Source organism: Zychaea mexicana (assembly GCF_025766255.1).
Source record: "Zychaea mexicana strain RSA 1403 chromosome Unknown BDB00scaffold_72, whole genome shotgun sequence".
Lineage (NCBI taxonomy): Eukaryota > Fungi > Mucoromycota > Mucoromycetes > Mucorales > Lichtheimiaceae > Zychaea > Zychaea mexicana.
The window spans coordinates 208756-236614 of record NW_026516735.1 but is presented as its reverse complement, the minus strand read 5'-3'; the positions used below and the strand labels follow the sequence as shown (position 1 = coordinate 236614).

The 27859-nt window shown below is 40.4% G+C and overlaps 7 protein-coding genes across 7 annotated transcripts; 2 read left to right on the top strand and 5 right to left on the bottom strand.

The window, feature by feature from the left end:
- Window positions 1–6684: 6684 nt before the first annotated feature.
- BDB00DRAFT_560320 (uncharacterized protein) lies at window positions 6685–8692 on the bottom strand. The gene is made up of 6 exons (XM_053117850.1): window positions 8402–8692; window positions 7679–8308; window positions 7483–7558; window positions 7355–7417; window positions 7173–7186; window positions 6685–7036 (listed from the first exon to the last, which is right to left on the bottom strand). Exons 1-6 carry the CDS (start codon window positions 8583–8585, stop codon window positions 6813–6815), a joined length of 1191 nt encoding a protein of 396 aa, XP_052976652.1. The 5' UTR covers window positions 8586–8692; the 3' UTR covers window positions 6685–6812.
- Window positions 8693–10001: 1309 nt separating this feature from the next.
- Window positions 10002–12096, bottom strand: BDB00DRAFT_875438 (uncharacterized protein; the record flags this gene model as incomplete). The annotated part of the gene is made up of 6 exons (XM_053127351.1): window positions 10002–10501; window positions 10592–10705; window positions 10783–11047; window positions 11129–11616; window positions 11789–11859; window positions 11939–12096. The coding sequence occupies 6 exons, from the start codon at window positions 12094–12096 to the stop codon at window positions 10002–10004; spliced, it is 1596 nt and encodes a 531-aa protein (XP_052976651.1).
- A 935-nt stretch (window positions 12097–13031) lies between these two features.
- BDB00DRAFT_961179 (uncharacterized protein) lies at window positions 13032–16209 on the bottom strand. Its single transcript, XM_053129726.1, has 13 exons — window positions 16169–16209; window positions 16009–16091; window positions 15872–15921; window positions 15522–15797; window positions 15355–15444; window positions 15235–15273; window positions 14952–15163; window positions 14797–14874; window positions 14439–14732; window positions 14188–14376; window positions 13455–14104; window positions 13347–13371; window positions 13032–13248 (listed from the first exon to the last, which is right to left on the bottom strand). Exons 1-13 carry the CDS (start codon window positions 16184–16186, stop codon window positions 13075–13077), a joined length of 2178 nt encoding a protein of 725 aa, XP_052976650.1. The 5' UTR covers window positions 16187–16209; the 3' UTR covers window positions 13032–13074.
- Window positions 16210–19374: 3165 nt separating this feature from the next.
- On the top strand, window positions 19375–20578 carry BDB00DRAFT_838299 (uncharacterized protein). The gene has a single exon (XM_053124634.1). The coding sequence runs from the start codon at window positions 19811–19813 to the stop codon at window positions 20423–20425; it is 615 nt and encodes a 204-aa protein (XP_052976649.1). The 5' UTR covers window positions 19375–19810; the 3' UTR covers window positions 20426–20578.
- BDB00DRAFT_790424 (uncharacterized protein) lies at window positions 20563–21730 on the bottom strand (the record flags this gene model as incomplete). Its single annotated transcript, XM_053120956.1, has 3 exons — window positions 20563–20910; window positions 20991–21076; window positions 21718–21730. The coding sequence occupies 3 exons, from the start codon at window positions 21728–21730 to the stop codon at window positions 20563–20565; spliced, it is 447 nt and encodes a 148-aa protein (XP_052976648.1).
- An 819-nt stretch (window positions 21731–22549) lies between these two features.
- BDB00DRAFT_768964 (P-loop containing nucleoside triphosphate hydrolase protein) lies at window positions 22550–24653 on the top strand (the record flags this gene model as incomplete). The annotated part of the gene is made up of 7 exons (XM_053119785.1): window positions 22550–23010; window positions 23093–23288; window positions 23380–23554; window positions 23665–23778; window positions 23850–23920; window positions 23979–24253; window positions 24314–24653. The coding sequence occupies 7 exons, from the start codon at window positions 22550–22552 to the stop codon at window positions 24651–24653; spliced, it is 1632 nt and encodes a 543-aa protein (XP_052976647.1).
- A 1746-nt stretch (window positions 24654–26399) lies between these two features.
- BDB00DRAFT_769027 (velvet factor) lies at window positions 26400–27001 on the bottom strand (the record flags this gene model as incomplete). Its single annotated transcript, XM_053119786.1, has 3 exons — window positions 26400–26490; window positions 26579–26641; window positions 26805–27001. Coding segments are annotated over 3 exons (351 nt in total), but the record flags the coding sequence as incomplete, so codon positions are not given.
- Window positions 27002–27859: the final 858 nt, after the last annotated feature.

Genomic DNA, 27859 nt, shown 5'->3' with positions numbered 1-27859 from the left:
TTGTTAATCAGCTTATAGAACTTGGTGCAGAAAAAGGATATGATTTATCTTTAAATAATTTTGTTTATCCTATACGCAAAGAAAAGAATGTAGATTTAACAGTAGAAGAAAGGCATTATAATGATGTTTTTGGTAGCTTCCGTTCAAAAATAGAAGACCAATTTGCTGCAATAGGTAATAAATTTTATAGATTTAATAATAATAAATCTATTGTTAAGATGGACAACATAAAGTTTTATAATCTTCAATTTCGTGTTGCTTATTTATTAAAAAATATAAAAATATTTAGTGAAAAGTTTAATATTAATACACAAGCACATCATAAAATTATGGGAATTAGATAATTTTGAATTTCCATACGAAGCTAAATTAATAGATATAGTTATTAGCAATTCATCTAAGGCAAAAAATAGATTAGATGAAATGGTTAAATTACAGGAACAGTTTTTAAATAATTTAAGTATAGATAATACTGATATGATTATTGATAATGAATACAGTGATGAAAATAATAATGATAAAGATGTTTCCAGCGAAGAAGATGTACCTAAATTCAATGAGAAAAAAAGAAAAAGGAAAGGTAAAGGCAAAGGAACATTAATGGATATAAATAAAATTAGAAATAATTCAACTTCTAATATTTCTTATGAAATAGAATCCATAATAAATTATAAATTTGAAAATGACTCCTATATATTCCTAATTAAATGGAAAGGTTATAATGAATCCCAAAATAGCTGGATATCAATGAAAGATTTTAATGAAACCAATATGTTAAATAACTATATGAAAGTTAATAAATTAACTTAGATAACTCGATACTTTACCCTTCCTAATAAAATATCATAACTATGTATAGTTATTTTATTTTATGTAAGATATATTATTTGAGTGTGTATAGTAGATAACGTCGGTTCCTATTATTGTAATAATCCTTTAAGTACATTTGCTAGGTTAAAACTTCCACTGTTGCATATATATATTTTTCTAGATTTTCTTTTTTTTATTCTTTTGTTATTAGTTTTATGTATAAAATCACCATCATTAACAATTATGCATGGTAAATTAGGATTTTCTATTTTTTTTGTAGATTTTTTATTTTTTTTCTTTGGAACATGAAGTTTACTATGTATAGTACAAAGGTAATCAGGTTTAGGTTTATCTCTATTAAGATTAGTATTAATTTTTCTATGACACATATGGCCATTTTTCTTACCTCTTTTATGTATGTAAGTGCACACATTATCGCTTGTATTAACATACCAAAAATAATTATCTTTAACTTTATTAATTTCTTCATTAATTTTTTTTTTCATAATCATTTTCTTACTTTCAATATCTTTAACTAACATTTCATCTTCAAAATAATTATGCATAACTTGCTCCATTAAATCTTTAATAGAACAAATCATACTATTCTTATTAATAAAAAGCTCAGTATTTAATATAACTATTTGAATTTTTTATGCCAAGTAATATTGGAGGTATTTATTTTTATATTAAAAAAAAATTCAGTTTTTTTTTTAAATAAAATTTAACAGTATGCACGATTTCAAACTCCGAGAATAAAAAAAATTGTCAGTTAAGAAAAAATTTAAAGAAAATTTATTAACATCGTGTTAATGTTTATTCCTCTGTGTTTTGAACCCATTGGCGATGCTTGACAGACAGAGAAGACGAACTAGCAGGTATAGAACGTGGAGTAGATTAATTGCGTGATGTCGCAGGGGCAGCTGAGTCACGTGGGGTAGATCCATTACCGGTAGCTGAACCACTTGGGACAGATCCAGATAGACCGGCAGCTGATAGTTGGGGTTCATTTTCAGGTATAGCAGTTTGATTATGGGATCGACGTGTTGCTTGATTGGTGACGCGGTGTACAAGACCTTCATAAATTTTTGGCCAGTCTGGTTTACTACGTTTCTTTAAAAATATACACTATTCAGTCAGAAGTCTTTCAAACAGTAGGGAACATATCCATGTACCACACTAATAAAACATACAACAATCAGATCCAGTTCTTTGGCTATGAAGGCAAACCTGGTCGTCCAGTCTGATTGAAAATCGTCACCAAGGATTGTTTGAGACAAAATGAGTGTTGTGTTTTCATTTACAAAGTTCTGGAGAGTCAAACTTTTGCCAGTTTCGGCTGCATTCAAAAGGTATTGTTTGATGACTATAAATAATTATATATTTAGTATCCAAGCAATCATTTCCATAGTCACTCTTTTTCTATTACCTGAATTCTATTCAAGGATTTCTGCTTGGACCGGCTCTGATTCTGCTTCCATGGCGATGGTGTTTGAGAAGGCAAAAAGCGGTTTGATTGAGCTTTGTACAGGAAGTCAAGGCTGCAGTTTCGAACTCAGTCAATTTTACTGATAACGGCTGCAGCACATAGCAGCCGCAGCAGTCCGTGATTTAAAAAAGAAACAATCTCGCCTTCAGTTGACAGCTTTGGGATATTTTTATCATGAACTTGGTGGTACAACAACATTAGCTGGAGTTTCAAGTGCTCTTATTCCGAATTATGGGGCACCCACTAGATATTACAAAGACAAAGTACGCAATGGAACAGTAAGTGACGCGACGCCGAAAAAAGCAAAAGGCACCGAAAGCCTAACTTAGTCTAGAAACCACAAGTCATAGACACTAGCGACAGGGGCCGGAGTATTACTAGGATCTTCATTGAGCTTTAAAGTTACAATTTCCGAATTTCGTCAGAGCAGTCCCAACTTGCTTTCGTCATTATCATGGATATAAAAATTGGGCATTCGTCATCACCGAAGCGCAGTACCTCTTGTCTTTTTTGAATTACAAAACCAAAACTAATGATGATGGAGTAGATGAACATATGCGGCTGACTCAACAATGTATTTTTCTTTTCTCAGCTCCATTTAACAAGCATATTTCTCTCTTTTCAATTTTTTTGTTTAGGATTTTAATTGTTCTCACTTTGTAGTAGATCCCTTGTCGATCACGACTAAGTGACAACAACACTGGCACTTACGTCTTGCAGGGTGCATTTATTCTTTGGCAAAAGATTTTTCCTTTTCTCCCTCGATTTCAGTTATATTTCTTTAAGCAGCTCGTAGATGCATACTTGGTCGAGAGACCCTTTGCCTTGTCCCTCTCCATGCTTGCGAATTTTGTCTTTTAGTAGGTTGTGGATGCATACTTGGTCGAGAGACCCTTTGCCTTGTCCCTCTCCATGCTTGCGAATTTTTTTATGTTTTTTTTATTTATACACTAACAATACATATTTGTAAACATTATCTTGCTTAGAATTTTGTGTTTGGATGCAGTTCCTTCAACCAGCGGGTGCAACCTAATGTACAAACGGGGTGGACAAGGCTACAACGTCAGCAATTGTTTGTTATGACCAAGAACTAGTTACTGGCAAGGCAGGATTAGTACAAGTGACTGTTGAAGACAAGGCGAAAGTATTAGCTATGAAGTATATCCGGCATCAGTGCGCTCAACGAAATATTCTGGAGGAAAGTCTATAAAATTAAGTACCATACTAACCAGTGTTCTTGTGCTGTTTTAGTTTTCTAATCAACTATCTTCATCTTGAAACACTGTGTGCGGTTATCGACGATGCAATGGTGGGTTCCCGTATGGATGCTTAGAAATATGATTGACTTTAGGCGCACGACTCTGATTAGTATGAAGGATCCGGACGTGGTGACGATTGACCAAGCGGACGTTAAGAAGAGTCCCAAAAAACGAATAACAATCCAAGATCTGAAAGTAAGTCTAAGATCCCTTTTTGGCTCTATTTGGAAGTCCTTGCATGAATGAGAGACACTATACGTTGCTCTTTACATTTTTATCATTGGTGTGACATAATCATAGTATAAAATTTTGTACTAACGTATTATGTTGTAAAATTGATTTTAGCTTACTTTTAAGGAATCGCTTTATCTATTGCTCAGCCCACACGACACCGACTCTTTTATGCAAGCTAGTACAGGTTTATTGGATTGTCTTACCAAAATTCATGAACGGGATGCTATGGACTATACTATGTGGGCTATTCAGTTGTATGTGTACACAAGGATCAAATTGGAAACACTATACTTTGTTCAAAAAGTTATACCTTTCATTTCATTTAAATGTTTGTCATGCTGTTTAACAGTATTTTCTCTCTGATAAAATCGATTTTATGAAGACCATTGTCATTGGGTCTTGTGGAACATCACTATTCATGGTTAGACCTGATACATTATTATTACTGCCCACTTCTTGGTTGTTCCTGTATATACCTAATGCATACCACGAATTGGAATAATTTCAAGTACTCGGATAAACCCCTAAAAACCTAACCTCTATATTATAGTGCTTGCTCACGTTCCCTCAATCCCAACACATTATATATAGTTCATATTCTTGTATCATTAATTAATATAAATTTTAACAAGAAAACAGGACCGAAGAAAAGTATTTCGAATTAAAGAAGTGCACATGTATTCAAGTTTTTTCATTAGACCAGAGATGAAGACATGGAAGTATATATGCTCTCATCCGCCCAAGTCCCATTTGGCCAGTCGCTTTGGATATAGATTACCGTTCTCTTTTATTTTTCTCAGTCATTCGCTCAATAAAACATCGAATAAGAAAATCACAGCATACATACAGTACTTCTATGTCGGAATCGACGGTCTCCTCGAATTGAGGGGAGATTCATCGACCGTCAATTTCATCCAAATGATAACATTGCTATAAATTTTGATGACTAGATCAATCCTTGTACCTAAAAAGAAGCTTTATTGCTTCGAGGATGTGGATCGACCATTGAACTTGAAACTACCCGGTGTTAATTTATATTATTATTAAGTAATATTTACGTTGGCAAAGTGACTGAAGTATCAATGCGATGTTATATGATGATATTCTGATCACTAACCGTTCCTGGTAAATAGTTATTCGATCATCATTTAACCTGGCGCCAAAATATTATACACAATAAGATAGATTCTCACTAATTAATTTATAATAACTTGTTGCTGCTCCAGTATTGATCTGTATTTATCAAAATGAATCATAATGTAAATCTTTTCGACATTAGGAGCAACAGAAAAATCTAATATTTATTTTTTACCAGCATCTTTAAAGACACGTAGACTGCTTTTGTTTGAAAGATGAAAGAACTTCAACCAAAAAAGTCTTTTTAAGCAATCAACCATAGGGGTCGCAATTGGACGTGTCAACACTCGGGCTGACGGGTTAAGACCGATTTCGATGTGGTAATGAAGGAAGTGTCATCCAACCTAAGTACTGGAAGTGCAAGACTCCATATATACACTGCTCTCAAAGGTGATGGCACGCAAATGTCTAGCAGTGCTAGTAACATCTGCTTTGTGTGCGTTTATTCTTAAAGGTAAAGGGTTTTGTTCCATCAGAATGAAATCGCTTGGGTTCATATGCATTAAAAAAAGTGTACATAATGGTTAAAGTAGTGAGGTTTAAAATCGACTTCCCCACACGCCCTTAATTCTTTTCCTTTTCTTCTCACTTCTTCGTTCTTATTTCTTTTTTCTGCAATCGTTTTTCTTTTCTCAATTCCTTTTTCGTCTTCTGTCAAATCTCGTCTCTTACTGCCACCCTCATGTTGTCCGTTCTTAGTGTACTATTGCTACTTCTATACTCCTTATATTGCTTATAGCTTATTTATACACTTGAGTATACAATATAATCCCACAATAAAAAGAACATACGGGCATTTTATGTCAAAGTTTTATAGCAGATATATTTACAACAACATCTTTGATATAATGATGTTTGTCAAGAAGAAGATTGACTACTTAGATACCAGTACCTCATACATTTAATATGTATACACGGGTCACAACAGGTCAACGAATTGGGTCAAGGGTTGGACGGGTCGACACACGGGTCAGAAAAGCATCAACCTGACCCGTTGACCCGTCCTTGACCTGTGGGTAGGTTTTGAACTGCGGGTCAGATTACGACCCCTAGTATGAATCCTTTGATTATACTTCAATGAATGCTGTTCAAGTAATGTTATATGAACCACAGTAAAGATTTTGATGTAATAATTGTTAGCATGTATATTTTTATCCAACAAATAATGTGTAAATATCGCTGTTTCTTTAACTTTCATGTTATCCACTTCGAATCAAATGTAGAAATGTCAATTAACCTGGTTATGTTTTCTTTTGGAGCCAAGTTTTGGTGATGGGATACATGGTAAAATTGGTGGGGATCCGGGCCTTCGCTGGATGAAAAAACAATTTCATCACCAGCGTTTATGGTTTCTAGCGTACTTTTCATGATAGCATTGGTTTGCCATACCAGAGCAAGGAGCGGAATGAATTTCTTTGAAAATTCTTCAACAGATCCGGGAAACTCGTAAGGACCGAATTGCTTTTTATCCTTGTCACTGAACCAGCAGGACAGTCTTCGATATACAGCGTGATGTTGAAGCCTATTCAAAAGCAATATAATTCAATAAATTAAGAAAACGCAGTATGAGTAGTAAATGATATATTTACCAGAAATAATGAGACTTGCAACCTTGATAGCATTCCATCCACCGTCGCGCACTTGATTTACATCGAGACGTGCGATCGCTAACACGAAGTAAAAGGGAATGGAAGCACCATACAATACGCAGGTACGATCAATGCATTGTTGTAGCGTTATTGTATCAACCGTAACACGAGTGCTGCACCCAAAGCGGCCGACCAAAGCATCAAGGTATGTGAATCAAGAAACACTTTTTCGAAACATGGGGAAGGTATAATCAAAGTTCTCGTCCAACCGACCAGCCACTTCAATGCCAGTGATCACCAGAAACCATCCCACGCCACCGATGGTCCCGACCAGGATGTGCCACGGAAAGAATCCGATGAGGATCCCAAGTTGAATGCACCTAGCAAAAAGAACGCGACGCCCGTCATTATGCTACTAATAGCAAAAGCAACCATGGTGGATGCAATAATTTCCTGCTTATGCTCTTCTCCAACATAAAGGACGATTCGTTCGGCCATGATGTGCAGGAAGGGAACCACTATAGCAAATAGTCGCAAAATAAAATAAAAAAATGTGAGTTTATGATACTTTTCTGCTTACGCACTTTTATTAAAAGGCTATACGCTGATAGATTATCAACCCAAAGTGTTTAGATTCGTCCTCCAGTTTATTACCTTCAATCATCATACTACGTAATTACACGTTGTAGCGAGAATATGATTTCACGATGCAGGCAGGAAAAAAAGCATATAAATCAAACATGTAAGCATATCATCATATGCCTCTCTCTCTCTCTCTCTCTCTCTCGCGCGTACACACAAGAAAATTGTCTTGTTTGAGATCGTTGGCATACTACCTTCCGTTGCCTCCGGGAAAGATACTTCCGCCGCATGAATACACAACCTGTGCAATTATGCAACTAAACATGTGTGTGAGTTCGGTTCCCTAATTAGTCTAGTCCACGTGACAGATCCGATCAAATACCTGACAAAAAACATCGAGATGCCATCCGGACCGAAGGATGCGAAGATCGGATTGTTGAGCGGAAACGTAATCATGCCTAAATAGCGTTAGAACCGCATTCTACGATTAGAAAGCATGATTTTCTTACGACTACTACTGCTGGTACGATATCCGTTCAAGGCGTGTAGAAATCTTGGATCTTTTCACATATTTTTACCGTATGAAATTGCGTCCAAAAGATTAAGTAATAATCCCAGAATGACAGCTGGTATACATTCTAGCGGTCTCTTGACCAAGTACATCACGAGCGCCATGCCACTCTGCTTGTCGTCATTTGTACTACGTAATGAGGAGAAAGCAGCACGTAACAGTCGATGTAGCCACAATGAAGGTGAACGTTGCTGCTGTGTTCGATGGTGGTGCTGTTGCTGATAATGCGTGGTATGGTGTGATGGGTATTGTGTACTATATCCGTTTGAATCAACGGCGCTTATAGAATGATATTGTGTGGACGTTGTACGACCAGTATCGACATGCTCAAGTAATGGTCTCGACTCTTCGTCTTGTTGTTGTTGTTGTAGCTGCTGCTGCTGTTGTTGCTGCTGGTAGTGCTTTGTAGGTAGTGGCGAGCCATTGTTACGACTACCATTTTGGTGTTTCAACAGAGCTGACAGATTGCTGACTTTGGAGGTTGCCGCAGGTACTACTGGTTCTGCTTCAGAGGGAGCAGCAGAGCCGTCGCCTCGTCTTACTCGATTTTGGGTATCCTCTGTCATGTAAAGATCGCCTAAAGCAACTGACTGGGCACGAATTGAATCGATTGAAGCAGAGTATCGAGTGTCCGTATCTATGTATAAAGAAAATGCGCATAATCAGAGTTAGACGTGTGTATAACAGTCTCTCAGTATAGCCAAGAGAAGAATAATTTGACGGGTCATACGAGGATCATAGTTGACATGAGACGAAAAGTAAGAACGAGAAGGAAGGTCATGCGTGGCGGTGGTGGTGATGGAATGGCGAGACATTGTTGGCGAGACGATATCTCTTGGTGAAGAAGAGACACATTGTTGTTCTTCGGGAACGGGCGGCAAAGATTCCGCGTCGATGGAATGCCGTCTGTCCATCTAAGCAAGCAATGTTTCTCTGAAAAAAGAATTTGTTGTAGCGAAAGACCCGTCTATTCCTCAAAGTGTAAGGTCGTTTGCTTTTTATGAAACAAATTAGTGATAAGATAATAAAAGCGTCTCGAAACATAACTCTTCTCCCAAACTCCTTTTGTAAAAAGGCCGGAGCCGGAAATTTGACATTGACGGATATGGTCCTTCCTCGTTTGTGGAAAATCATGACGTATCGCATATAGATTTTTGGTGTCCGTTGCTCATCCGAATTGAATTATGAGAATCACACTACCTAAAAGGAAATAATATCAAAATATTGATTGATTGTAAAAAGAAAAACTTCTTTGCAAGAAAAAGTTCGAACAGGGTACGTGTTTTCATGCAAAAAAGTGATGACGATCGTTTTGGTTTCGAGATATGGATAAATGAAGTTCGAAGGCGAGTTATTACACTTCAAGGGCTTCATTGTTTGTTAGAAATATGTCTCTCTCCTGCTGCAGCAACATTTATCATACGCATCTCATGTTTAACAACAAACTCAGCGTTGTTGTTCAGGAAACCATGTAACCGAAAGGATAAACGTATAGAACATATAGCGTTAGCGAGACGGGAAGGAAAGGTATGATTCAGCATTAACTGTGTGTGTATGATCCGCTTCAAAATTTTTACGGTAAGCATTCCGATACAGTGATGAACGAAGCGAATCACATCATTGCTTAAAAATCATAACATTGTGATTGATGATTTGCGACTAACGCACTAGTCTCCTAATAGCAGCAGTAACTGAGACTTATTACATAACAGAAAGGGAAAGAATGATGTATACTTTGCTTAATGAAACTACTGAAGTTTGAAGGGCGCGAATGAATTCCTTCAACTCAACAAGCCATCTACGAAAGGATCCACCATCTTTCTCGCTTTCTCCTGTTTCTTCTTCTTCTTCTTCCAAATAAACTTGCACCTGATGAATATGTGATTCCACTACTGCATTGGTCATTCTTTGCTGTCTGGATTCTTGTTGTTTTGCTTCTTGATTGAACCATCATCGCTATCATACCATCGAAAAATTCTATTATTTTTATCATATATGAGTTCGACACATCAGTAACCATCATCAGGACAAATACAGTACAGTACGACAGGTCTTTAGAAACCACACTGGTAATATCATATGTGTTACAGGCGTATGTATTAGGCTACAAACAATTTTCGCAAAGCATGCGTGCGTGTTGTTAATGTTTGTTGTACTATATATAAAGAGCAAGGGAGCACAGCAAAGGACTGAAAAGTTGGATGGATGGGAGGATACTATCGTGCGTTTCTGGATGTTTATCAAAGAAGGTGGGGTGTAGGAATTGTTACGTGGGTAGTAGTAATGATACAGAGAGTTGGAGAGAATAAAGTGTATGCAAGTTTAAATGATTATATGGTCCAATTCAGTTGAAACGCGTATCGTGTCATTGTTTCCATTCGATCACTTGAGAAGTGAAGAGAGAGCATGATAAACTTAGTTGCAAATTGCGGATCTGCTGATCTCATACGTTCAAAGGCTTCCTGTGTCAGTTTCCAAATAACTGAATCTTGCTCTGCAATAAGTGACCGCGTACGATGAGGACCACATGTGAAGAGTCCAAGCTCTCCCACTACAGTGCCTGGTAAAATCGATTCAACAACGACATAGTCGTTTTTGGCGACAGGCATCAAACTTCGTAACGATCCCTGCTCAAGTACAATGAGGCAGTCTGCAGGGTCGCCATCTTTCCATAGACATTGGCCACGCTGACAAGTCTCTTTCTTTAGATAGCCACCGAGCTTATGATAGAACTCCACAGGTATGTCGTCATGAGTCAGCTCGCTAAGTGCCTGGACCATTAATAGCGTTGGCTGTGACAGATTGGAGTACATTTGGGGTGTGCCCGTGTCTGTTACAATATTATTTCAATTGCTTCTGTGAGTGATCCTATTCTACAATGAAAACGAAAGACACATCAGTGAGAAAAGAAAATACACACCTGGAATTAGTTGTTGGATAGCTTTGGTCACCATTTTGTGGCGTGGAGAAGCATCAGAAATCATGTCAATATGTGTCTCCTCGCTATCAGCAGTGTTTGAGTCCTTGATTGGTACTGCAAAAAACAGCAAGCATAATAAATCTGTAAGCTTATTAAGATAAAACAAGAGAGAGATAATTTATATTCTTTACCTGGGATCCGATGATGTGGCACGCGCGCAAAATACGCACGCAGTAATGTATTCTCGCACCATTCCAATGCATCGTTGAGATACTCAAAACACTTCAGGTCACCATCGTCGAGCTCGTCCGCCCACATACCGGCCTTCATCAGTGCCTTGGCCTGATCTGAATCGCGTGCAATGTTACAGAGGATCATGTAGACTTCTCTGTTCTTGAGCAGGCGCCGTATACGAACGAACGCTTCAGCAGCACTGAAACCAATACCTTGAACCAACTGCAAATCGAGGATCAAGAAACGGACAGGACTCATTTCTCATGCGCGCTCATCCAGCATATCTCGAATAGCACGTTCAACTTGATTGATGGTACCAAAAAACATGTACCCTTGCAACTTGATGACTTGAATCTGTCCGCCAACATGTTTTAAGAATTTTTGCTGACGATAAAGTCTTCTGACCGTGGATCGTAGTTCTTGGCCCGTGTGCATGGATCGGATTGCATCGCAAAGTCGAGCATTTTGCACCACGAAAAAGATACACGCCATGACGATACCGACGAGGATACCTTCGACGAACCCCCATATGGCCATGAAAAAGATGATCATGCAGATTGTTATGTATTCGAGATAGTGCACGCTGCCCCATGTATCATACAGTGCTTCCTTCAACAGATCCAACACGAGATGAAAAATCAAGCTTCCGACAACAAGTGTGGGAACATAGCCAACGATCCAAGGACCCACCATCCATGGCGCCATGGTTGCTCCAGCAAGCATCAAACCAGCTAATCGGCTGTCACCACCAGATCGGATAAACAAAAGACTGTTTGTGTATACAAGATAATCTATTGGAACAAAGTAAAGATTTGGATATAGTCTAATTATCGGAAAAGTACATGTTTTCCTGGCGAATTGGAAGGATAGTGATGGTTTGTTCGATAATGATCGCAGACATACAGAACAGAAAATTCACTTGCTCTATATAGAAGCGGTGATTGAGAGCCAATCAAGGCGGACTAGCAGGTGGAGCACTTGGAGCAGTTTGATTATGAACAAGACCTTCACAAACTTTTGACCAGTCTGCGTCTCTAAAACAGTATAGAATATTCAGTCAGAAGTCTTTCAAGAAATAGAAACATATTCATATAACACATTAATGAAACTTACATAACTAAATTCAGTTTTTTAGCTACGGCGGCAAACCTAGACGCCCAATCGGATTGGAAATCTTCACCAAAATTGTTTGAGACAACAAATCGGAAGGAGCTGGAGAAACGGTTACCACATCCAAGGAAGGCAGCAGGCACGCAAGTTACCCCCAACATGGGGAAATAGTGACAATAAATAACAAGACAGGGCTTTTATAGTCTTGCAATTGGCATGAGTACATTTAGTTTTGTCAAAAATTAAGAGGTGCTGCGCTTCGATGATGTCGACGAAAGCAAGTTGATACTGCTCTGGAATGAATTCGAATTTGAAGCTGTATAAAAAAAACCAAGTCCTCGCTACTTGGTATTTCGACTTAGGGTGTTCTCAAAAAGGGCGAACGGTCGTTCGCCCCACCCACGAATAGAAATAAATTTAAAATGCCGAACATTCGGCTTCCATATGAAGGTGGGTCGAAGCTTCCAAATTGAGCGATTCGTAGTCTCAACAAATTGTTGAGACGACGCCTTGGTCCGAACTCGAAAAGGAAAATTGCTGTCTCACATTCATGCAACGGCAAAAAGCATACCTGTCTATAACTGCTGTACCAGTAGTACAGATAAATCTCACTGGAATAAACGTTCTTACTACTTATTGGAGATATATATAGATGAGAATACTAAATAACATGGTCCGAATGCCTGCAAAATTGGTCTCAAAATGTCCGTACGGACCACCACAGTTTTGGTAATACCCTACTTCTGAATCAGGACCCCGTCCGGACGGCCGTTCGCCCTTTTTGAGAACACCCTTAGATGTAAAATTCTCTAAAGCTTTCTCATTAAAGTGCTCAACAAGGTTTCCACTTGATTCAAAGCTCTCGAGTTGTCACAAGTGATTTAATGCATATCATTAGAATATTTCAAGGGGTTGGGCCAGGTGAGGTTTGTGTGTACACCCCGCCTCATCTTCTCTCGCACTATTTCACTTAAATAACCTGTCGTTCCAATCAACGATACTTCTTTCGGGTGCAGGCGTGAGCCGCATACAGCGCAGTTGCCCTATACCAAACACTACGAACAATAGGATGTACTCCGCTTGTCTTTTTCTTAACACCTAATACTGCTACAACTACATTATCATTGTATTGAGGTTCTTTATCGACGCAGCCGTAAGAAAAATGCATTTTTACTATATACACTATCGGAGGAAAGATATTTGTCGTAGAAATCCACAATAAACTCCTCTGGCTTAAAGCCAAATTTTTGGTATAATATCATGGCACTGTTGTTGGCCGACACGTGAAGCGTAATATCCTTACTGATGGCAGTCTACAAATTCATCGAAAAATAAAGGTTAGATGTATTCAACACTGCTATACCGAGTACTCCTTTCTCCCTCTCATCCACTCCGGGTATGACAGCCTTACCTGGAATAAGTGATAAAGCATGAATCTGTGAACAGAAAAAATGGAGTTCCATCACCGATTAGTATCACATTACTACATACACACACGAAGAAAGATATTTCAACTTACTGGCCAATTCCTGCACCGTCCCATCCTGGTGATACTGCAAAGTATGTGATGTATGCTTCCGGTGTCATGAATGCACATCCAATCACCGCTTGCTTGTACAAAGCAACAATGCTGAATTCTGGAAACAATAACGATTCAGAAACATCGATCCCTTCCCAAAAACTGCGTCGAAGCATAGCGTTGGCTTGATCCAAATGTTGTGGCTGAAAATAGACATAGTCAATGCTCGCCGTGTAGTCCTTGCTGCGCTGCGAAGAGAGTGGCCGTCGCATTGGTTTTCCCGCACATGCCTCAATTTCATGCAAAATTCGCATCATGGGCGGCCTGCTTTGGAAGTCCCTTCGAATAAAGGGTCGCAACTTGCGTCCGTTCCAAGACGACAGCCATGGTTCCTCCCTTGTCACCGCGCTTTCTTGACGAATCGATCCATAAAGTCGACGAGCAAACGAGCAATTGTATGTGGTATGCGTGATTTTCTCAAATTCTTTGGATAATTGCAACGTTTCCTCGTTTTCTTTTTGTGTATGATCCGCAGCACCCTTCTCTCCGGAAAGCTGTTTGGATATTGGTACAAGTTCTGATCGTGATCGTATTTGTCGTGTAACATGTGCGTCCAAGTCAAATAGCTTAAGACCTAAATTGCGCTTCAGCTATATAGCATATTTAAGATTAATCTTTTTTGACACTTGTTCTCCAAAAAAAGCAAAACTCGAACAATGTTTTTTACACTGACCCTTCGAACTGTAAGTTTTCGTTGGTAGCGTAGTGCGGCTGGTGGTAATCGTTTACTAGCATTGTTAAGTTTTTGGAGTAGTTGCCATTCTTCTTGTTGCGACAAAAACGCGCTTCGAGCAGGTTTGGGTGGTGCATCGGTTGTTGTTGGTGTTGATGTTCCCTGAACCGTTATATCTTGAGACTTATCCTAATATTTAGAAACAGCTTGAGTCGACAATAAACAACAGATGGCGTGTTCTACAATCTTACCACTTTGTCAGAACGTTTTGATTCGGCAACAGCAGAAGCCGTAGCCGTAGCACTAGCGGCGAGTGCAGAGTTAGGAGGGTTGATTGTAACTGCTGTGGTGGTAAAGTGCTGCTCTACGTTGTGGTGTGGTACTGTAGCATATGGGCTTTCAGGTTCATCCATTGAGGGGATATGTGTTGGCATAATTTCTTGCTTTTGTTCTGGCTCGCCCACAGGTGCGGATGTAGAAGCAGGTACCGATACTAATGCAGTTTCGACTTTTCGTGGTGATTTTGTGATCCTCTTTGGAACATCCTAAAATGATTGGGATTCAGTCTTTATCTACAGTGTGTATGCTAATCCTCTTATTGTAGCATACCGTATGATCATTTGCAGGAGCCATCTCCTCGTCCGATGACAGTTCCGACAGTGAGCTCATATTGAACATCTCATCATCCTGTAGACACATGAAATGATCGGTTAGCCTTTTCAGTTTTACAACGTCCTGCGGCAATCTTTCTTCTCGTTAGATACCTCTCTAGATGGCACTTCAGCATCATGAACCGGTTTCTGTTCTTTCCGTTGCCCTTTTTTTAATGGCTTTGGTGATGGCTCCACATGTTCTTCTCTACTCTCAACCTTGATCTTTTTCGGTTTATTGGCTTGTTTTTTATTTTCGCCATCTGGCCGTGCCCGCTTTTGAGTTGGTTTTCCCGGAGCTTTTACTTTGGTTGTTCGAGGTTTATCTATAAATTACATTAAAACATATTAGCGACATCTTTATTAATATCCCATAGCAGAATCATAATCTAAATACCTTTATTCGGAGGCACTTGTTCATGTAACGACCACCAAGCTAGCACAATACAAAAGAAGGATGTATTAGCAGAAACATCACCAAAAGAAACAAAATAAATAGCGACCAGCCAACACATACCACTTTGATGAAAAATCTCGTATCCAGATTTAAAAACTGTGCCATGCGTTGATAATACACTAGCGATCGTATTGTTCCAAGTTACGGATCCTACAATAGCATATACCAAAGTCGATAAATCTTCTGATCCTGACATCCTCTACGATCATCTTCACTTTAAATCTTACTTTTCTTTCCCGGGACAAGATAATCCCAATAATCATCGATGAACGCACATATATCATCCTTCCACCGAAAATATTTCAGGCCTTTTTGGTCATCGGGTTTGTTCTGGTCGCGTAGATCCTGTCGTACCATCAAATTGTATATCACCAAATGCACGACAGCCACCCAGCTCATATTATGACGATGATGTTCTTCCGCGTCTTGTGTGCATACGCTGCAGCGAAACGTGAGAAAGTTATCGCCATATAATAGTGGCCTCGGCAAGCAAGTTATACAAGCTAAAAGCAGACCAGAAAGTTAAAAAAACACGATTCAACAACACATGTAACATGAGAAGGAAAAAGTGTATTACCTGAATGAAAAAGCTGTCGACAAGAATCACAATGAGCCATTGGCTTATCCCTATACATTCAAATGTCACGATTAGCTTTACTCTCTCATGAATCAAACTTTTTCTATAGATCGATCGATTTCACAGCAAGAACATACTCTGTGTATGGACCACCACAGTAGCAATATACGTTTTCTTCGTTGCGTGAATGGTCATTGTCGATCCATGTTAAATCGTCAAGCTGCAAAGTTGTATTAGTTAACTTGTTTTACACTCGTGGGAGGGCAATGGGTGGAAAGTGTAATGGGGAGAACTCACCTTGTACGGAAACTTCATATGCTTCCCAATTTGGTTGGAAGAAAAAAACGCAGAAGATCAACACAGATGGGCGAGCGGCAGCCCCTCCCGAATTAATTGATTACCAGAGTCGCACAAAGAGCTCGATTCATGCAAGAACAACAATGGTTTCTGTGGATATTTCGGTAGCCTTTATGACAGCACGTACAACATTCTCCCATGTAGTCAAAAGAGCTCTCTTGGTCATCTAGATCGCCAACAAGCAACATGGCCTCTTCTGGATATCAACTGATTAGGCACAAAGGATAAAACGAAACAAAATGTTCTTCCGCCGCTTTCTTTGCTGATAATACTACATTAGATTCAATGAACCAGGCAAGCCATGAATACATGAACCAATTGCGTGTTCTTGGATAAACATGCTCCGGCCATACTTCATGACACTGTTCTCAAACGATAAAACAACAGTTACATGATAATATAAAGCATAGGCGAGACTGTCGACCGCTAAAGACACACGACATCCTTAAAAGTCACTAAAGGCTCTCAAAACCAATCCGTATCGAGCAAGTACATCACCTCACTCAACTAACAACATGTTAATTAGCGACCAGGATCCTCCTGATCGACTATATTTTATCAAGAGACAAGCTTGGGATGCATAAAACGGTAACGAAAATACCTCCAATGTACCTTCCAAAGCGGGTCACTTCTGACAATGAAGATAGTGCAAGCAACGAGTTGAATGACATACTGTATAAATGTCAAATTAACCGAGTTTTCGATCTCTTTGACTAAGAACACTGAATGGAAAACAGCAATTTGTCAACATCTAAGCAGGACTAGTTGAGGTCTGTCGGCGCGAAGTTTTCGATCTACAGTCTGTAAGGACATCATCGCTTTCTAAAGTCGTCTAAGAAAAGTGCCTGCGCTGCAACAAACAACCTTTTCTGAATGGAATTTGGTTGCCATGATGTTGTCTCCGTTCTCTAATACAGTCAAAAAGCGCCTATGATTAGCACTTTGTACTTTTTTTAACGGAAAGCATTTTTGAATGTTTGGCTTCAGAGCAAAGTCAAGTCAATCGCAAAGGAATATGTGCGCACTAAGAGCCGATGACCTCCATATCTATCATATTAAACATAAGAAGCGCTTTTCCCCATCACGCACTTCGTACAGTCTGCAGTATAATTTCCATTTCTTTCAAAGCTAAAGCAAAGGGGGGCTAGCGCAGATTTCTGTGCCGTCATGAAGAAAGTAGTATATAACTTTGGATGTAAACCAACATTGCGATTTCTACTATACGATACAATAAGGTTAGATCTTGGCACATATCTGCAGGCAGTTAACGCGCAAAGTGATCGAGCGCTGTCAATTTAGTAGAGGTTGCCTAAAGTTCGACGCGCTGTTAACATTTCTACTCGATTATTGTCCGAACGATTTGCCCTCCCGAAAAAGAACGCTGAACAGTTGTTTGCCAGTCGAGCCTCGGATTTCTATTTTCGCTTCTTTCAGTGACGTATACGATATTGTCTCTTCTTCGGCTTCTTTAAATTCTCGTGCTGCCTTTCGGAAGAAGACTTTTTTTGACCATCGAATCCTCATGAATAGCTACTTGAATACAGGTATTTATGTTGAATTACATAGCTTCTAAAAATCCGAAAGAAAAAGAGACAAACATAAAAAGGCGTTTTAAAGCGCATCGTCTTATTTATGCAGTTAGGCAAGCTAACAAACTAAGGTGCCGTACCGAAAAAAAAGTTAATGAAAGGGCGTATAGAATGATGCCTTTACCAGAGTAACAAGCATCCTTCAAATTCAACAACAGCTCACCTAATTGATTAATCCTTCTTTGATAATACTTGTTCGTGCAGAGGCGCGACATTCACACATCTGGGGAAAGTATCACTTTGTCGACATAATGGCCGTTACAACCGGAAAATGGGCATCTCTCCTTTGTAAAAGAGCCACGTGACCCAGCTGCTTTTGTTCTTCTTCAACGTTAATATCTCAACATTGGATAGCAAGCCAGTAGCTACACAGCTGGATACGAGCACTTGCCAAATTACGCGTTCCAAAAAGTACACAATAGACAACCGGGTAATGGACTGTGTTCTACGTGGATATACCTCGACAGACGTGTCCAAATATTTACATAACTCGTGACACCACGCAAATATTCGCTTGCGTACGAGATCCCAGTTCTCTTTTTTGCTTGTACGTATTATACTCACAGCAAGATAGAAAAGAAGCATGACAGAAAAACGAGACCGGTGAGTACCCATTACGACAGATTCCACCAAAGAGAAGTGAACAAGGCGGTTTCAATGAATATTCTTTCTCAAGATATATATGATTTGCGTGTTATATTTTTATGTAGTGATTCACCCACTTGTCGATAATAAGAAAGGGAACTGCCGATGCATAGTATGAATGGCTGTATACAATAATGTACGTGCATATTAAAACACAGGGGGAAGGTAATTCTACCACGCACCTGCTGGATAGATCCTTACTCTCCTTGCAGTGGGGCTGGTGACTACTTGACTCATTGTTACAAGCCGAATATATGGATGAAGGAGCTTCGCACTTGACGCACTCCAGTCCATACATTTTCATGTATACGCCGTTGTTGTTGTTGTTGTTGTTGTTGTACTATCAAATCAACGGGGTGTCATCTTATAGGAGCAAGCGTAGCAATGGTTAGTTAGTGAAGTAACCAGCCACCGAGTAGGGTCTACAGTAAGGTTATCAATAGCAAGCACACTGATGATGATGCCATGGCGAAAAAGAGCGTGTTCCGTGTACTACCTGGACGAGGAGAGATAATCGTGTAGTGAAATTGATTTTGCCCTGAAACTAGAATCTAAGCCTCATACGCTGCTGAGTCTATTCTCGTTTCCCTTCGCCCTCACACAGGTTGCTTTGGGCAGCTGAGAAACACATAGTACGCATGGTAAGTGAAGAAAGAAGGAGATAGATACCCATGGCGTGAATGAGAACAGCTTCTTTTATATGTAGACATAGGAAATGCGCAGCAGCAACAAGAAGGAAAGGACGCATCTGCAAAGGCAATCTGCAACGTGTGGCGAAGTGGAGGAACAGCCAATCAAGGCGTCGGAAATGGACCTGTTGGGGTGCACAGTATATAGCGGTTTACAGTACCCAAACCCAAATTCTCGTACTATTTTTCAGACAGCGTATCTGGCTGCTTCCCCTTCCCTCTCTCTCTCTTACTTTTTTTTTTCTTCCCTTTTTTCATACAAAAAAGCCTTTCTCTCTCATTCTTTGCCCATACCATTAATCCAACGGCAAAGGAAGGTGCAAAGGAAATACAGCAAGAAAGACTTTCCAAACACACGTAAAACTTATCTTCCACACGAGTGATAAGCAGGGTCTTTTCTTATATCGCTTGTGTCTTCAAGAAAACCCACAACCCAAGTGTCCCTACCCCACAAAGCAACCATTCCTCCTCAAAGAACCCTCATTTCTTCTTCAACCCATCTTTCTCAAAATGACTACTCACTTTGCTTACCAAGAAAATCCCTCCACCAACTACTGGACCACCCACCAAAGCTCGCTGGCCGCCCGCAAGGGACCGAACGGCTGTCTGGTTGCTGCGACGAAGCCGTGTTTTATCCTTGCCTGCCGGGAGCTCCCACCATGAGCAGCGACGACGAAGAGCCCCCACCTCCAAGTCTTTTGCAACAGCAGCAACAACAACAACTACTACAATCTAACACTACTCTAACTCACGGACACTCTTACCTGGACGCCCCTCTTCCATCTATACAACGCATGCCACTGCCTCCTGTAGTCGGATCCGCTGGCAAGGACCCATCACCTCGTCGGCACATTCAACCACAGCAGCGCTTCCGACCTTACCCCAACCACCACCATCCTCATCCCCGCAACAACAACAACAACAACTCCACCCTTCATCTCAACCACGAGCAAGAACCACTACTCGCCAACAAGCATACAGACAAACCAGCAAGCAACAACAAAGTAAAAGAACCTGATAAACAGCAGCTCGACTTGTTTGGTAGCATCCCCGAATCCCAGACGTGGTCGACTTGTTCCATGTCGTCGTCACTGCTAGAATCAAGCAACAACAACAACAACAACAACTTTCACGAGACTGTTTGCGATGACGAAACAATCTTTACAGAATTTGCTCAGTTAACTGCTGACCCTTCTTCCCCATCCTTCTGTTTCGAGCACGAATTCTCCTCTTCTTCCAGCAACGCTGATGATGACTTTGTACTGTTCCCATAGTTTCCTCTCTGTTTTCTTTTGTGCCAACACATACATTAGCTATTTTTCTGTCTCTTTTTTTTTTTCCTTTTCTGTTCTGCTCTGTTCTGTTCTGTTCCCCCCCATCTTTTGACGAATTTACAAGAAATATACTTTTTCTAATTCTTTACAAGTGCTTTGATATTGTCTACTTTATCCAACAATGCCTGTCCTTGCCGCACACCTTCTTTCCGTTGGTTGCGTGCCTTTTCATACTCGGGTCCACAGAGAATACCGTCAAAGTCAAACAGAATGTTCATCAACTGCTCGTTCAAGTACGTTCCATAATCCACCAGCTTTTTTTGTTCTTTTGCTTCCTTTTGCTCTGGTGCTCTCGACATGAACTCTTTGACTCGCTTCTCGTACGAGTCAATCTCAGGCATAATCCGTCCGTTTAGTTTCTCGGTTATTGCGCCAATCATTGCGAGCAGTTGACCTTCAGCACCTCCAGGAACACCTTCCGTTGCCTTTTTCAAACATACATTTTTTTGGGGTCATTATCTATACTTTGTCTTTCAACGCATTTATATCGAATTTGTTTTGTTACCTTGGCAGGCGCAGCCATAAGAATCACTTTGGAACCGTCTCTTACTCCGTAACTGATCAGTCGTTCTTGATCGTTTTTCATGACAGCTTGAAATATAGTGATCCCAACAATACATTAGTCGACACGCCTTTTCTGTTCATTATGGGTTCGTGTTCTGTCTACCTCCATAGGCCAATAGTTTCATTCTTGCTGGATCGACATGCGTGGTTTCGTGGCATTTTTGTTTCAAGTCGTGCACAGTCGCATGCTCGAATTGTTCCGGATTAAAATGTAGTTGGAATCGTTTTCCAGTCCATTTTACTTCAATGTGGGGCATAGTATGATAAATCTGGTTATGTGGTGAAGAAAAGAAAAAAAGGAGCGAACAAAGACGTCTAATCAGCAAACGTTTGTATAGGCACACAATCAATAAAGAGAATAACCGGGGTTACTGGTAGCCGTAGCAGTAAATAGCAATAGTACCTTATTGACAAGTGTATATAGTATTTACTGTATGTGTTGGTAAAAGAAACAGCCTGCTGCGGCCTATGATTAATGCGCTGTAAGAAAATAATTCGAGCTTTATCAGGCTCAGCAGCTTACTTTTTTTCTTTTTTGCACTACCCACAATGTCGAAAATCTTTAGAAAACGACGACGATCAAGCGATCCACGCCAATGGCATAACGAGAGTCTACCATTAAGCATCTTTAATGACTCCAAAACTCTGGTGTACACCGCAAAACTTACCAAACTGACTCATTATGACGGCGATCCAAGTAGCAGTAGTACTACCACAACAACCATGCCATTGTATTATCAGCTGTTTGATCAACATTCATCGTCGCAGCACCAACAGCAACAACAACAACAACGACGTCCAGACGTCAAACATGATCGAAAACGTTTTAAAGTTGAAGTTGTTTTGAATCCAAAGAATACAGATCCTAGTAAGAAGATACGCGTACCTTATGGGATGTCAAAATACCTCAAAGAACACCAGGTTCGTTCATGAACTTTCTGAGAGAATCTACCACTGGATATATTGACACTTATCTATTATCTGGGATAATTCATACGCATGAAAATTCACCAGATTGAGGGTGTACGGTTCATGTGGAAGCACATTGTTGAACGAAAACAAGGCTGTGTGCTTGCGCATTCAATGGGTTTAGGCAAATCTATACAAACTGTCACCTTTGTTACCACCCTGTTAGATGTCATGGCAAAGCATGAACATAGCTCATCCTTTCAGCTTGATGAATTCAAGGCAAATATACCATCTTTTTTTTTTTTACTTGTGGTTTTATCATGATAAAAGTAACACACTCATTGGAAGTTACAATTTCCTTTTTTTTTCTTTGTATACTACCGAAACAGTCAAAACGAATATTACTTCTTGCTCCACTAATTACGTTGAGCCATTGGGTGAATGAATTCGACAAGTGGCGACCTCCCGGATGTGTTGAGACTAGCGGAAACATCTACAACTATGCTGGTACGAATTAAAAGAGGGCTTTTCCAACCTCGTTTAATGTGTGCAACTAAAAAGATAACTGCTGATACATAATCAGATACTCCCATGGCATCTGCATCACGACGACTGAAATACCTTCAACACTGGTACAAGGATGGCGGTATCTTGTTGATGAGCTATGAACAATTTCGTATTTCTGTGCTCCGGGAGAGCCACGATAGAGACTTGATACGAACCATGCTCGTCGATCCAGGTCCAGCAATACTGATCGCCGACGAAGCACATCGAATCAAAAACAGCACATCACAACTCACCATAGCTTTACAGCTCGTCAAGACGCGTGCACGGTTATGCCTGACTGGATCACCACTGCAAAACAATTTGCTCGAATTTTATCATGTCGTCGAATTCGCGTGTCCCAATTATTTACCAGCTCAACAAGAGTTCAACCACTTGTATCTGAAACCAATTCAAAATGTATATGCGGATTCACCAGCGTCCAATATTTATATGGCAAAAAAACAGTTATTCAAGCTACAGCTGCTAACTGCTGATATCATTCTTCGGTAAAAATCTTACTATTTCTACCTATATAAACACATATCACATGCAAAAAAGCTGAACGTTATACGTCTACATTTTATCTAGTCGGGACACTACAATTTTGGCAAAGGAACTCCCTAAAAAGATTGAATATTATGTTGGATGCAAGTTAAAAGAATTGCAATACAAAGGATACGAGTCGTTGTTGCATCTGTTTAAACATACGGATATCCAAGAAAATCCAATGATCAACTTGTGTGTATTACGAGCCATCTGTAATCATCCCTCGGTGCTTAATCAGGTAATATAATGATACGAGCGTTGTTGGTCATTTTTCTAATGCCTTTCTTTTCGGGTTATGTCGTGCTGAATTTTTTGTTTTTATTGATTAGATGGCGGTGGGACGTCAAGACAAAGTGATGCCAGTACCAACAATTTCTACGCAAAGGAATCATGAACTTGAAGAATCCGATATTGCACTTGAAGAAGAAATGATGGAGATCAGTACAGCTATCAAAACCACCCAGCTAATGGCCATGGCTGAAAAGTTATTTGATACCATCCCAGGTTTGTAAAGCCATCATATTTGCAGTGGAGCGTTTTACAAATATACTAAATTTTGTAGACTGCCATAAATGATGAGTGACAACACGACTGATATTCGTTAATACATCTAGATATAGATGACCCGCGGCATTCTTCCAAGACAGAAGTGATTGTTGGCATCGCCACAGCATGTCGAGATGCTAACGACAAGTTGGTCATTGTTTCACATAGTATCTTATGCTTGGGTAATTTTCCTTACATTAAAACGTGAACAGAGAGGCCAAGTCTAATCTCTTCATACACTATAATATAATAGATTACCTGGAAAACCTACTGGGAACACTCCAATTCCAAACAGCGAGAATTGATGGTAGCACGCCCGCTACTGTAAGTGTTTGTAGTGATCACAATAGAACTTTACACCATGTACTGATTGATCTACTAGGAACGACAACCTATTATCGAGACATTCAATAACAGCACTACACAACACATCATGTTCCTTTCTGCCCGAGCTGGTTCTCTGGGTGTGAATATCACTGGTGCCAATCGAATGATTCTCTGCGACTCGGACTGGAATCCCCAGCATGACGAACAGGGTGTCGGCCGCGTGTACCGCTATGGCCAGACCAAGGATGTATTCATCTATCGACTGTATACTTATACCACCATTGAACACAAGCTGTTATACCAAAGCATTCATAAACGGGGAATAGCAAGGTAATAATAATCTCTCCATCCGTCTCGGACAAAAAACTTATTTTTTTTTTCTTTTTGTAGTCGAGTCGTGGATAATGATAAGCTATCTCTACAAGACAAGCACGAGATGCGCAAGTATTATGCTTTGCCACAACGAAACCCGAGTTCGAACACAAATCGAATCCTATCCAAGATTCAAGATCCAGTCTTACGCAAAGTGATTGAGGAAAACGCGAGTGACGTGGCGGATGCTGTTTCGAAAGAAACACTGGAGCGCGACGGTGTGCAAGCAGAAACTGAATTGGAAATCGCAGATATTGAAAAGGCACGAAAAGAAGTGAAAGGATATCAACAATTGTACTATTCAACAAAAAGCAAACGTAGTAGTGGTGGCCGTGACAGTTATAGCGACATTTTATAGCGTGATGAGAATAAATACGATCCACCCACTGATTTGTACATACACCGTATCATATATCGAGAGCGTGTATGACATGCGTGTTAGTCTTTTGATTTTTTATAATGAAAAAAAAAGAAGACTCCTATATAAAGGGGGAAAAAAGAAAGAGAAAATCCAAATGATGGAGATATGTGCATGTGTGTCTTATGTATAATTGATTAATTGATTGTGTGTGCGTGTGTGTATGTGCTGTGTTTTTTTAGATAATTCGTCTCCCACCCTACCTTTCCCTACTCTTGCCACAACCCCAAAAAACCGCGCATTATTACATTGTAGAAAATAAAAAAAAAACATTTAAAACCATCCATGTTCTCCATCCTTCCCTTGAATTTTCCAGCTACTTGTTTTTGTTGCTGTAGTGGTAGGTATTGAGAAGCCGTCCTTCCTCGACATTACTTTGGGGTCTATGTGCATTTGAGTCAAAAGACTATTGATCACCGATGGGGTTCGTGACCTTTCCGCAAAGACACCACTGCTGCTCCTGATACTGTCACCACCGGTAGTCCTGGGCCCGCCGGTGCCGCCGTCATCACCACTGAATAACAGTGGAGAGTCGCTCCTAGGATCAAGGGAAGATGGCAAAGTACAGAGGGTATCGTGTTGTTCGGGCGTAGAGAAAAGTGGATGCAAGGTTGGATGATGATGATGAAGTTGATGAGGATGATGATGGCTGAGTGTTGTGTTGCGTTGTTGTGCGTATTCAGGGTAGTAACGAGGAGCGGCAGTAATGGCAGTACCCTCTACTACTGGGACGCCTTTGGTGTTGTTGTTGCTGTTGTTATTGATAGATGACACGCTTACGCTAGCGAGTCCACCGTGGCCTAGAAAATGCACAATGTTAGGTTAGTACCAGAGTGCAACTTTCTAAAATGTGTGCATAAGTGCGAAATAAATGCTTAGAGGCACGGCTATCCGACCTGATGCAACATGTTGGGAAGGTGCATACATTTGTTGTTCTTCACTTCTTCGCCGCCATTGATACTCGCTTGGCCATGGCGCCCGTGATGAATCCATGGGAACGGCCATTGGCTGCTGCTGCTGCTGTTGTTGTTGTTGTTGTTGATCTTGTTGGTTCGGTAGTGGTGGTGGTGGTGGTGGATGGTGCACGCGCATTAAGGGTACAGGTTCTAAGGCAGGTGAAGATCCGTGTTGACGTTGTGCCAAATAAGTGGCAGCAGCTCGGGGGGCTGCATCCGGCGGAATATCATATGCTGCAGCTCGATTTGGAATGTCTGCTACTCGAGAATCGTCCAAGGATGCTGTTCTTTCACGAGAAGGAGGAGGATAATGTTGTGGAGGTATATCGGACATGATTTGTTGCTGTCGTTGCTGTTGCTGCTCTGTTGAAGTTGTTGTTGTTGTTGTTGTTCCTACTGGATGATGATGATGATGATGATGATGGTGTGGAGGAGCACTAGTACTAGCACTACCAACAGCAGCAACAGCAACAGGAGTCGGTGGCGTCGAGGCGTCAGGGTATCCGTAAGCTGCGGTTCGTAAAAATGGGCTTTGCGTATCGCTCAAAACAGCCGTTTCTGATGACTGATCTGTTGTTGTAGCAATTGCATGATCAGGCAGCGGAGAGCCGTTGTCGTCGTCCTCGTCGTCCTCTCCATTTCTGACGCGCTTGCCACTCTTGGTCTCTGGTTCAGAAAACATGGTAGTGTCGGCCTCGTCTGAATCCTTTCTACGGCTCAGCTTCCTTCGCTGACGACGAAGTTCCTTCCGTATCCGAATTTTCAGCCCCTGATCTGCAAACGCCCTGGACAAAAAAGTCGATTCTTCCATGCCAGGGAACCTTAGAAAATAGTAGTATCTCAGAAGTTTAGTTACCCATGATAATTCGATCGTCATGATCTCACTCTTTCTAGAATACTCAAACTCACTTTTTGGCCGAGTATACAATAAAGACATCCGATATAATCGATCTGCAATGAAATACATCTTTGCTAAAGAGAAAAAAAACAGAAACAACACAAGAATGAGTTAGTTTTCGTTCACGTCCCCATTTAGTGAAGGGGTATATGTGTGCTTTCAGAAAACAATACGTTCGGCTCTCCTTTCCTTCCGCTCCCCTTCTCCATCCCTTTCTTTTTCCATATACAAACTCACCCAATGATTTCAAACAAGCTTAGTTTAAGACGATAATTGCCCTCGACGCGCACGGACAGATCGGGAAACACAAAGAACCCAGCATCCGAATTGTCAATGTCCTTTAAATGATACAGTGACGAAACCACTGACCCAGTCGTGCTTCTTGTTTTGCCGTCCCGCAGCAGGTGTAACTCTTCATCCAGATCTGCAGCCATAAGGGAAGCGTACATGAAGTAGTACGGATTCTGCAAGTACGAGCTATAGAAAACCGACACATAACAAGTAAAGCGTGAATACACAAATACAATCACACACTGTTCTCCCTCTCTCACACTTTCACACACTTCTTCCCGTGGATGACTCGCCACACCCAACAATCCTTTCAATACCTTCGATCAATGGACGACAGATTCGGATCATTAACTTTGAGTTGGACGATGGCTGTACATATATATACACATACACGTCACAATATTTTTAGTTTACTGCCGTTCTGGAAGGCGAGGAGTCAATCAATAATTTAAAACGAAAAGCTTACGTGGAGGATCTATTGGTCTTCGGTCCGCTGTGTAAACGGGAAATGCCGAGTCATAATTTAAAAAAACGAAAACAAATTGTAATGCCAGGGGCGAATATCCACAAACTACAATTTACCTTTTTCGCCTACACCACACATGCGTGATTGCTTTGGCTGTTGGCGTAGCTTGAGTTGATACTCACTACATGGGAAAGAAGAGATAAAATGAATGCGTGTTCGGCATTGAGGCGTGAATACAAATTTTAACTAAAGTCCAAGTTATCAACTTTTGGGCATTGCTCTTCCTTTTTTTTTTGGTATAAAACCAAGCGCGTGTAGCATTTATACGTAAAGGGAAAAGAAAGTGATAAACATACATTCTCTGCCTGTTCTGCCGAGATTGTTTAACCGTTGCAAAATGGTAAGACACCTGATCCTCCATGGGTTGAGATGCATGCAAGGTAGGTTGCTGTGAAGGGCGTAAGTGTAGAATGGTGGCTATTTTGTCGTTGTGGTTAAATGTGTGAGTGTAGTGTAGTGTGGTGTGTAGAAAAGA

Bases quoted from the DNA above. Each gene is read 5' to 3' on its own strand.
- BDB00DRAFT_560320 (XM_053117850.1), bottom strand. From the start codon at position 8,585: ATGGACAGACGGCATTCCATCGACGCGGAATCTTTGCCGCCCGTTCCC. The intron at 8,309-8,401 runs GTATGACCCGTC...CTTTATACATAG, and splicing joins TCATGTCAACTATGATCCTC to ATACGGACACTCGATACTCT. The intron at 7,418-7,482 runs GTATTTGATCGG...ACACATGTTTAG, and splicing joins ATCTCGATGTTTTTTGTCAG to TTGCATAATTGCACAGGTTG.
- BDB00DRAFT_961179 (XM_053129726.1), bottom strand. The intron at 15,798-15,871 runs GTAATACACTTT...GTCTGCTTTTAG, and splicing joins TCGACAGCTTTTTCATTCAG to CTTGTATAACTTGCTTGCCG. The intron at 15,445-15,521 runs GTAAGATTTAAA...ATGCTATTGTAG, and splicing joins TCTTGTCCCGGGAAAGAAAA to GATCCGTAACTTGGAACAAT.
- BDB00DRAFT_838299 (XM_053124634.1), top strand. From the start codon at position 19,811: ATGAGCAGCGACGACGAAGAGCCCCCACCTCCAAGTCTTTTGCAACAG.